The sequence below is a fragment of the Chrysochloris asiatica genome, unplaced genomic scaffold (assembly GCF_000296735.1).
Source record: "Chrysochloris asiatica unplaced genomic scaffold, ChrAsi1.0 scaffold00003, whole genome shotgun sequence".
Taxonomy (NCBI): domain Eukaryota; kingdom Metazoa; phylum Chordata; class Mammalia; order Afrosoricida; family Chrysochloridae; genus Chrysochloris; species Chrysochloris asiatica.
Window position 1 is genome coordinate 31,931,287 of NW_006408521.1, and position 11,201 is coordinate 31,942,487.

General features: G+C 38.2%; 1 protein-coding gene across 1 annotated transcript in view; it reads left to right on the forward strand.

Annotated features, from left to right (window-relative positions):
- Positions 1 to 11,201, forward strand: part of CCDC147 (coiled-coil domain containing 147) — a 153,675-nt gene that overhangs the window by 52,076 nt on the left and 90,398 nt on the right. Inside the window, exons 10-11 of the mRNA XM_006831481.1 lie at positions 5,260 to 5,421; positions 6,057 to 6,203. Coding sequence (XP_006831544.1) covers positions 5,260 to 5,421; positions 6,057 to 6,203 — 309 coding nt within the window. The remainder of the gene's footprint in view (positions 1 to 5,259; positions 5,422 to 6,056; positions 6,204 to 11,201) is intronic.

Consider the following 11,201-nt stretch of genomic DNA (forward strand, 5'->3'; position numbering starts at 1 on the left):
CACTGAAGGCATTGGCGAAAACAAAGTCCAGGAATTGATGGAATACAAATTGACATCGTTCAACAAACAGATGTATCACTGAAGGTGCTCTCTCACTTATGCTAAGAAATTTGGAAGACAGCTACTGGGTCAACTTATTGGAAGAAATCCGTATTTGTGCCCGTTCCAAAGAGAGATGACTCAATGGTACGCAGTCATCTAGCTATATCATTAATATCACAGGTAAGCAGAAGTTTGCTAAAGATAATTAAAAAACTGTTGCAGCAGTACATTGACAGAGAACTGCCAGAAATTCAAGTCAAATTCAGAAGATGACAGGGAACTAGGGATACCATTGTTGATGTCATATGGATCTTGGTAGAAAGCAGAAAACACCAGAAAGATGTTTGCTTGTGCTTTAGTGATTTTGCAACGACTGTGTGGATCATGACAAACTATAGATAACATTGTGAAGAATGGTATTCCAGAACATTTAATTGTTCTCATGAGGAATCTGCACATAGACCAATAGGCAGTGGTTCACACAGGGGATACAGAATGGTTTAAAATCAGGAAGGTACGTGTCAGGCGTGTATCTTTTCACCATATTTATTCAATCTGTATCCTCAGCAAATAATCTGAGAAGCAGGATTATATGAAGAAGAATGTGACATTAGAATTGGAGAAAGACTCATTAGCAATTTGTAATATGCAGATTATACAACTTTGTTTGCTGGAAACAAAGAGGATTTAAAATGCTTACCAATGAAGATCAAAGACCACAACCTTCAGTATGGATTACACCTCAATGTAAAGAAGACAAAACTCCTCACAAGTGGACCAATAAATAATAATATCATGATAAGTGGAGAAAAGATTGAAAAGACTTCATTTTGCTGAATCCACTATCGATACTCATGGAAGCAGCAGTCAAGAAATCAAATGAGTATTGTATTAGGCACATCTGTTGCACAAGATCTCTTTATATTATTCAAGAGCAAAGATATCCATTTAAGGATTAAGATGTGCCTGATCCAAATCCTGGTATTTTCAGTTGCCTCATATGCCTCATTATGTATGTGAAAGTTGGATAATAAATAAGGAAGACTGGAGAAAAATTGATGCATTTGAATTATGATATTGGAGAAGGATAGTAAAAGTACCATGGACTGCTATAAGGACAAGCAAATCTGTGTTGGAAGAAATATAGCCAGAATGCCCTGTTAAGCAAGGGTGATAAGACGTTGTCTCTCATACTTTGGACATATTATTGTGTGGGGCCAGTCTCTGGAGAAGGACATCATGCTTTCTAAAGTGAGAAAGAGGAAGACACCCAACGAAATGGGTTGGCTGCAGCATTTGTCTCAAATGTAACAAAAATTGTGAAGGTGACACAGGTCTGGATCTTGTTTTGTTCTGTTATACATAGGGTTGTTATGAGTTGGCACTGACTTTATGACATCTAACAACAACAACATGAGCTGAACACAACTGGATTACATTGAACAGCAACAATAGAGATATATTCCACAAAAAAGGAAAAAAAATTCAAGCCCACTGCCATCAAGTCAATTATGGCCCTGTATAGGGTTTCTGAGGTGATTCATCTTTACAAGAGAAGAAAGCCTCATCTTTGTTCCATAGGACATCTGGTGGGCTTGAACTGCTGACCTTTTGTATAGGAGTCCAATGGATATCCTACAGCACCACCATATAGCTCTAAGAATCGGTGGAAAATGCATCAGGGTTTCAATGCATCTCAAATTCATGCCTCTTCCTCAAAATTTCTGTCTTCAATCTTCTAATCTTTATTCTTCCAGGCCCTAAGCAACCCTCCAAACTATTCCCAGTGTGTCTGTATATAGTTTTACTTTGGGTCATTTTTCTTTCCACACAAAGTAGATGACAGCTATTATTACTAAGTGATAAAACAGTAAAAGCACATAAAAATATTATTTACAACTCTTTGTTGTTAAGTGCTGTTGAGTTGGTTCTAACTCATAGTTTCATAAATTAAAAAATTTGGGCATTATAGATTGTATACACATTAAGATTTGACTCATAGGGAAGTAGAAAACTTTAAAAGATTAATAAGTATTTAAGCTGCCAAGCAAAACTTGGGAGGGTATTAGCTCCAACACTGATTGAAGTCCTAATGGTTTAAAATTGAGTTCCTTTAGACTTTTAAGAATCAGATCATTCACGTGTTATTATATGACTTTCATATGCGTGTGAATTTAGAGAAAGTGCTGCTCATGTGTCTTTTATTGTTTTTGGTAATTTTGGAAGGTATTGCTTACTGATATAGCTCATGCCTTCTCCTATTATAATGTAGAAAGACTTTAGACCTGGGAAAGAGCTGGGATCCCAGGTGAATCTTTGGTTGGGGTGGTTGAGTAGTACGAATGAAGACACAATTGATAGGCTTTCAATACATATTCATTGAATGAATGAATAAGTGAGCAAACGAATGAATGAGTGAGCAGAAATGTACTCCGTTTATGAGACTAGCAGAAACCTTGATACTAAAATAGAACTAAAAAGGAGGTTGTAGACCTATCTCACTTATGATTATATATGCAGAATTCTAAATAAAATTCTAGCAATCCAAATTCAACATTACATTCAAAGAATTAGTCAGTAGGACCAAAGAGAGGCTATCCTTAATGAAAAACTATCCCAGTAGTTTCAGGATAAACCTTCTTTCTGTTAAGAAGAAACTATGGCTGGTAATGTGGAAATGTAAAGTATTACGGCTGTTTTGGAAAGCAATCTAGCAATATTTATTAGAACTAAAAAATATATCTCCTTTGAGCCAGCTCTCCTACTCTTGGGAATCCATCCCATAGAAGTCAAATCATGAATGCATGAGGACATAAGTACAAAAGAGGTGTTTTGAGCAGTGTTCGTACTGGTAAAACGGAGAAACAGAGTTAATGCCATCAGTTGGAGAAATATTGAGTATGTTATGGTACATCTTTTCAACAGAATCTGATATGATCTTTAAAGAGAATGGATTAGAACTATATCCAATGATTTTCACAAGATATCATTGAGTGATAAAGGCAAGTGAATGAAAGTGTCTATAACATTCCATCTGACTAATGCTTTCCTTACCTCCCCCCACACAAAACAGGAAGGAAAACAAGAGTGAACCACAACACAAGACTCCCTTGGAAAACAAACAAATCCCTTCATCTGTAGATTTACTAGCTGAATACCTTTGGGGAATGATATAGATACTTTTGACCTCAGTTACTTTCTTGGTAAAATCAGAGTAATCATAATACACATCTTGGCATTTTTTTGAAGATTAAGTTAGTATGGCATTCTGGTTTGGCGCTGCAAGATAAGCACTGGACTGCTAACTGCAAGGCTGGTGATTTAAGCCCACCAGCCCCTCCTAGGAAACTCTATACAGGGTTTCTATGAGTCACTTAACAACAACACCAATATGTAAAGTGCCTGGTACAAAGGAAGTACCTAATATCTCTCAGCTATTATGATTCTATTTGTAGTTCTGAATAGAATATGCAGAATTCAAAGAATGCTATGGAAGGATGTATATTAGATTGTTAACATAGACATGTTATGTATAATAAGGGACTGATGTGGTTGAGGTAGGAAGAAAGGTCCAAGTAAATAAGAGAAAGAAAATAAATGTACATTTGACAGACTATTTGAAATTATGACATGTAGGAATATGTATGTTTTTGTTTTCTTGTTAGGTGCCATTGTGGCTGTTCTGACTCACAGTGATTTTAAGTACAACAGAACGAAACACCGTCTGGTCCTGAGCTTTCCTGACAGTTGTTGTTTGTGCCCATTGTTGTTGCCACAGTGTAGTCCATCTCTATACATAGGAATATGGATAAATTAAAAGATTGTAAGAAGAAAAAAAATAGATCCAATAAGAAAAAATAGTACAAAAAAATATCTGCTGAAAAGTGCTGAGAATAATTTTATTTCTCCTTACATATAATTGTAGAAATTCTAAGAAAGTTTTCTAAGATATAAAGGGTAAATATTGTTAATTCCAGCTGTCATCAACTCTGATGGGAAAATATTAGAACAGTGTTGCTCAGAGTGCTATGAGGGAGCTTCAACAAGTTTGTGGGAAAATCCCATTATCTTTAAATCCAACTTTTCCATGAACTTTTTGAAGCCCCCTTGTATTTTCTGGAACATTAATTTCACAAGTAGAAATTAAAAAAAAAAAAGGGGGGGGGTTCCCAAAGTTCAGTAAGTTGGGAACACGCTGTTGACAACATGTATCCCACACCAGGATCACAATGAAATTAACATGGTGAAGTTAAAATGTACTTTTGTCCTTTAGATTTCAAGTAAAACTTCACTTTTTCAGGGCAACCTTCCCTGGCTTCCTTATGGCCCCTTCCCTCCATTCTCTGTCACATTCTTGACTTCCTTACATTGTAGTACCTAATAAGAGAAGCCCACTAAAATTCAGTAATTCAGTGAGGTCTTCGTCTTCATAAGAATGTTGTCCTTATGAGTCCTAGGTGTTGTGGAGTCTTGCGTTCCATTGATTTAATCATTAACACTTTTCTTAAGGAAGTTTTAAGAATGAATGTCTGTAGATAATGCAGTTGAGTCCTGATTGTGCCATTTCTACTGTAAGGACTGTTTATTGATGGCTATCGGGACACTGTGGAGTCTTGGATCTTGCTTTTTCATACTTGCAAAAAGGAATCAGTCGTTCTTGTATGCCATCTTTCCCAGAAGTGCTTTGTGCACAACAGGATGGGTTTTTATGAAGGCCTTTACCTTCCCCTAGTACAGCGACAGCAACATTGGCAAGGCAGGGTTATGATTGTTATCACTATTCAAAAGCCCCTTTTCTTTCTCTTGGCTAACCCTATAAAGCAGCCAGAGTGGCCAAGCAGCTAGGCTATCTCTCGTCTTTTTCAGTGTTTTGTGTTAAGATTTGTTTAAGCCTATGTTGTTGTTGTTGTTGTTTTTCTTTTGGGTGGGTAAGATTTTCAGAATTGAAAGAACTCTATTTTTCCTTCTTATGATCACAAAATAACTGTGCTAAGCTTTTTTGCTTGAGCGGAATGTGGAGCAGATAAAATACATACTTGTGCCTTTTCAGCTGGGCTGTTTCTGGGTTTGTACTGCAGTGACTATAACCACAGTCAGATTTTCTGATTGCTGGCATTTCTAGCATCCACCCTTAGATATAAATCACCATGTCTGTTACAAACTGATAGCCTCACTTAGGCTATTTAACCATATTCATTGACTTCTTTTTTCCGCCAGGTCCTCATGAACATGGAAGACATAAAAGTCCGTGAAATGCAGATTTTTGACTACAGGAAAAAAATTGCTGAGTCAGAGACAAAATTAAAGCAGCAACAGAACCTGTATGAAGCTGTGAGATCGGACAGGAATCTGTATAGCAAAAATCTGGTTGAGGCTCAGGTAAAGGATGTAGTTATGTTTTGGCTTTTTCTTCCTTCCTCACACTAGGCTTGAAACAGTTTCTGCTACCCTAATGGCAGAATATAGAACAGATCAAGGAAGAAATCTCCTGGAATTCACCTGCAAGAGAAGATCAATTTTTGCAAGGCTGTCAGGTTGTTTGAAATGGAGATGACGACACAAGTTGGTAAGATGGTGATAATCATGTTCCCCTTTGCTTTCATTGTTATGTAGAACAATTACTGGCCTCTTCCTATTTTAGAACTGCTAATAGCCCCATGTGTTAGAGGGCAGGCGCCTACTCCTGTCATCTAATTACAGAGCTTTGCTTCACAGTCTTTTAGTTACAATCAGTGTTTGTTGTACTTCCAATCTTGTCCTGTAAAATGAGGAATGAAGTGTATCTGTGTGTGTGATATATATTGTGCATGCGCGATATACATCTCATGAATATTTTGAAAGTGAATGCTATATAGTTCTGAAATCGATGGGTACAAGATTTATAGGAATAGCCCAGTTTTAATGGGTCAAGAGACTAGTTTTGAGGGGTGTCTTTCAAAAAGCACTTGAAGATATACTGAACTTCCGTAAGTAATGCCTTTCAGATATTTCTCTTTTCATTTTTTTTTGGTTAGGATGAATTAACAGAAATGAAGAGGAAATTAAAGATTATGACCCATCAGGTAGATCAGTTAAAAGAAGAAATCTCAGCTAAAGAGTCAGCACTTGTGAAGCTACATCTGGAACAGCAGCGAATAGAAAAGGAGAAGGAAACATTAAAGGTACAGACCATATAATAAAAGTGATAGACCTGTAGTCCATCTATTTCACACACTCGAGGCAGGCTTTGCTCTCACTGGAGGCAGCAAAGTGCAGGGAGGACAATCAAGGCTGCCTGTGGTCACTATTGATGGTTACCCAAGTCAACTAGAAAGATGAGCTTACCGTCTCCAGTCAGGTTCCTGGATTGTGTCCTGTTCACCTCCCTAATAAATTCCATAATCATGAGTATTGTCTGTGAGTTCTGTGTGGCCATTGCAACAGATGACTGACTGAACCCTGATGTGAAGCAGAGAGTGGTGTGGGAGGGATGATAGGTATAGAAGAAGGTTGATGGGTGGAGGAACATCTGACCTCTGCCTCAGAGGAATCAGCTTTGGCCCGATTTTGAGTTGGATTCTCCTTCCCCTTGTGAAGTTAGACATGACCCCCATGTCATTCTTGCACTTGTCTACTAATGTGAAGGTCTTTCCAAGAACACATCATCAAATAATTGCATCATTTCAAATCCTCTAACCAAATCTGTTTCTACTATGTTGTTAAGTTGCCTTTGAGTCAATTTCAACTCACAGAGACCCTATGTAGGGTTTCCAAGGAGTAGTTGATGCGTTTGAACTGCCAACTTTGCAGCTCAAACTGACCTTGTGATCCAGCGCATTATCCTCATTACCACACCAGGACTCCTGTTTTTAACTTTGTTGTTGTTGTTGTTAAGTGCTGTTGAGTTGGTTTTGACCCATAGCAACCCTGTACAAGGAGCCGCTGGTGAGCTTGAACCACCAACCTTGCAGTTTCAAACAGCTTTGCATTCTGGCATGTTAACCCATAGTGCCATACCAGGGCTCCATTTTTAACTATACATATCACTAGATCTAATGTATTTTCCTTTTCTTATGCAGTCCAATAGATTTCCCTTCTAATCCATATGACCAAAGACTGATGCTACATTTATTTTGAAAATGTTTTATGTGCAGACTACTCATGTGCTTACAAGCCACTTGCAGAAACTGTTTACAGCAAACAAGACACAGGGTATCTTGGTTTCTGCACATTTTAGCTTTCTAACACAATTCCTATCTTGATAATGTGTATCTAGAATTGGACAGGTTTAATGCCATATTTCCTTGATTCTAAGATGTCACAGGCTGAAATATGCACTCTCAACTTAATAATGGGTTTTGTCGATTTCATAATTGGGTTTCATGGAAATAGAACTACTAGCTTAAGTTAGCTTAAGGCACATCTTCCTTCAAGAAGATTAAACGTCTTTAGAAAACAATATGGTAATTGATATATTTGCCTCTCTGAGACACTCATATCTGCACTCCTCGTTATGATAGAAAAAGAACAGTAAATGCTGCATTAAAATTTGTTTCAATATAAAGAAAACAGACATGTATTTTGTAGGATTTGAAAGGACTCTGTGTCTTTGCTCTTGTTTTCCTTACTCCCAGGCACAGTTTTATAAAGGCAGTGTGCTCCACCCTGGAGCCTGTAGAAGGATGGATATTTATCACTGAATGAATCAAAAGAGGCTTATCATAAACATAGCTTCACCCAAGGGCCTCATGGTTCATGTTAGCAAGGCTTCAGTGTAATTCCAATTGGAGAAGAGATGGTACAGCAACGCTTTCCCTTTAGAGAATAACATCAATCCTGACCACTTACTTTCCCAAGTAACTCTGCAGTTGAAAGATCTAGATCTATTATTGCCCCATAATGGGGTCCAAGGTGGAACTGCCTTCCATAAAGTCCTGCTTTAACATAAGTATGCCCTATGCGAAGATTAATTATTTTTAATTCCTTTGAGTCTTACTTCAGTTAAGATTTGTTTTAATTTGATTATCTTATCTAAAAATTTCTTTCTGGCTTATTTTACCCCTCATTACCAAGCACCTATCCATATAACCCCAGAGAAACATTGTAATTAAATAAAAGAAAGGGCAGTTGGGTCCTGTTACTTGGTTTTGGGTCAGCAGAGATGGCAGCTGGTAGACCTGAAGATGAATTAAAGAGCTTCTGTTCTAGAGGGTCAACTTCAAATGGGAAATCTCAACTTTGAATGGCTCTGGGTCATCGATTCAGGAAAGATGTTTGTGTTGGACTCACTGTGAAACCAGGATGCATTTTCTCCCAGAATTTCCCATTAAAGCAACAATGAAGAGCAGAGAGAGGATGCTTGCTTGATTTATTATTTGAGGTTACCCAAGAGTGACTTGCAGTGGTGCTTCGGCTGGATAATTTTGGCCTATCATTAAGCCCATTTGACATTCTTTAGAGGAATATAACAACTCAAATGTCGAGTTTGAGCCTCTTGATTTTTCAGCTTAGGAATTTGAATTGTGTTTCACATGAATATCTGGATTCATTGCATCTGAAGTTTGGAAACCAAAACCCTGGGGGAAAAGGCAGATTTTCTAGTAACTTTACTACAAGAGAAATTTAGCTTATTATTGTAAGTTTAACAGTGCTATGTGAGGCTAAGTCCCTTCTGGAGGGGCCAATCCTAGCCTGCTTGCGAGACTGTGCAATGTCTTTTGACAGGACAACCCAGTTTTCTAGTTCTCACGATCAACAGATGAACAGTTGTCCATAGTAGGTTATCCCAATCTTCATTCAACCCCTAAAAATAAAATTCTTGCTCCTTCTATATTTCTTTTCTCTTTTTAGTCCCTCCCAGAATTGTAGACATTGTCAGCATGTTATGGTTATGACAGGATGTCACTAGTTCTCTGTAGAAGTCGCTACAACTGGGCTCATCTGCCCATTCTGTCCCAGTCTTGTTTCATCAGCACAGAAAGGACCATCTCATTTGGAGTGTGTGCCTTCTAAGTCCTAACAAGCCCCATTTCTGTCTAGTTACTACCTAATCATCCCACATCAATCTGACAGTACTTTGATTCCTGGCGAATCATTCAGCAGCACATTCTCTATGTCCAGAGCTGAGCATGACATTAGCAACTGGCTTCAGGGCACCATATCCTTCTCCTTTGTAGACTCTGAAGAATGACAAGATGGGGAGTTCTTGTAGAAAGAGAGAGAATGAGCCTAAGTATTTTTATGGCTGGAAGACTTCAGTTGATCCTATTTGTTTTGCTAGATGTAAACAGATGTTTTCTGTGGATCCCAGTGAGTCTTGGGATTATGAATGAATGGTGAAACTTCCTCAAGTATGGTTCTTGAGTTATGATTTATGCCTCATAGCCACATTAGATGATCTATGTTTCATAAACACCTATCACAAAGCTGCATCATTGGAGGGCAGGGACTAAAGAGTATGTTGTTGTTGTTAAGTACTGTCAAGTCAGTTTTGACCCATAGCGACCTTGTCTGAATTTTGTAGGAATGGCTGGTGAGCTTGAACCGCCGACCTTGAAGTTCAAACTGACTTTGCAGTCCAACGCATAAACCCACAGTACCACACTGCCATCTTAGTGCAACTTCATGTCACCAATAATACTTTGATAGAGGCTGAAACCTCAGGTTCCACCAGGCCGTGACTTGATGGACTTTTGGGTATGCAACAGCTGTTACCATTTTCCTCTGAGCAAGACAGCTCAGATTTATAACTGCTAAATGCATTAGACCCAAGGTATTTTGTTGATGTTAACATTTTCTGCCAACGTCTAATGCCACATCTTGTTTACAGCCCATAAATTTATGACATAAGAAGACCACTCAGAATTTTGATATATTATGAAAAAAATATCCAGCAACAACAAATGCACGGATGGCCTTACATTCCAGACAGATCGTTTTACACACTGTTGATTGAATTTTAATATAACAGCAGTTTCATTTTGTTCTGCTGATGGTTTCTGATCAGCTCCTGGCACGTAGGAACAGGGAAGTAAATGTTGCACATCTGGGAAAATAAAAGTTTTATTAAAGGAAGCATGCGCCAAGCAGGTATTTTATTGCTGTCTTCGCTGTCATCTTAAGTGATTATAGGATCAGCAATGCTGGTTCTTCACTATCTTTCCTAACAGGCAATCCACCAAAGTGGCAAATGCTAGACCCGATCTTTTCTTAGTACGTATTTCCTTTTGCTTATCTCTAGACCAAAACTTATTTCATGAATGAAGAAATAAAATGTCACTTAAAAAAAATGCCTTGGCTTGATAGTAGCGGTTTGCATTTTGTAAAATTACATTTCTGTTTTTAGGTGTGGAGTCCTGGTGTGGTGCTGTAGGAAAAGCACTAGACTGCTAACCACAAGGTCAGATGTTCAAACCCACCAACTGCTCTTTGGAAACACTATCCAGGATCTCTATGTGTTAGAACTGACTCCTCGGCTTTTAACAACAATTACTAGTTGGGCAGTACCTTCTACTCGTTGGATAAGTTTGAGTTAGGGAATTAATAACTTCCTGGGTGGAGGCAGTGGTGGTGCAGCAATAGACTTTAGGAAAATTAGAAATTGTCAAAAATGAAATGGAACACATAAACATCGATATCTTAGGCATTAGTGAGCTGAAATGGACTGGTATTAGCCATTTTGAATCTGACAATCACATGGTTTACTATGCCAGGAATAACAAATTGAAGAGGAATGGTATTGCATTCATTGTCAAAAAGAACATATCAAGATCAGTCATGAGGTACAACGCTGTCTGTGATAGGGTAATATCCATGTGCCTACAGAGAAGACCAAGGAGCTCTGGTAGCATAGTAGTTATGAATCGGGCTGCAAACCTTAAGGTCAGCAGTTCGAAACTACCAGCCGTTCCATGGGAGAAAGATGAGGCTATCTTTCTGCTCCCTTAAAGATATACAGCCTCGGAAACTCTGTACAGGGTCGCTATAGGTCGGAACCAACTGGATGGCACTTAACAACAACAATAACAGGGAAACCCAGTTAATACCACTATTATTCAAATTTATGCACCAACCACTAAAGCCGGTGAGGATGAAATAGAAGAATTCTACCAACTTCTTCAATCTGAAATCGATCAAACATGCAATCAAGATGTATTGATCATTACTGGTGATTGGAATGC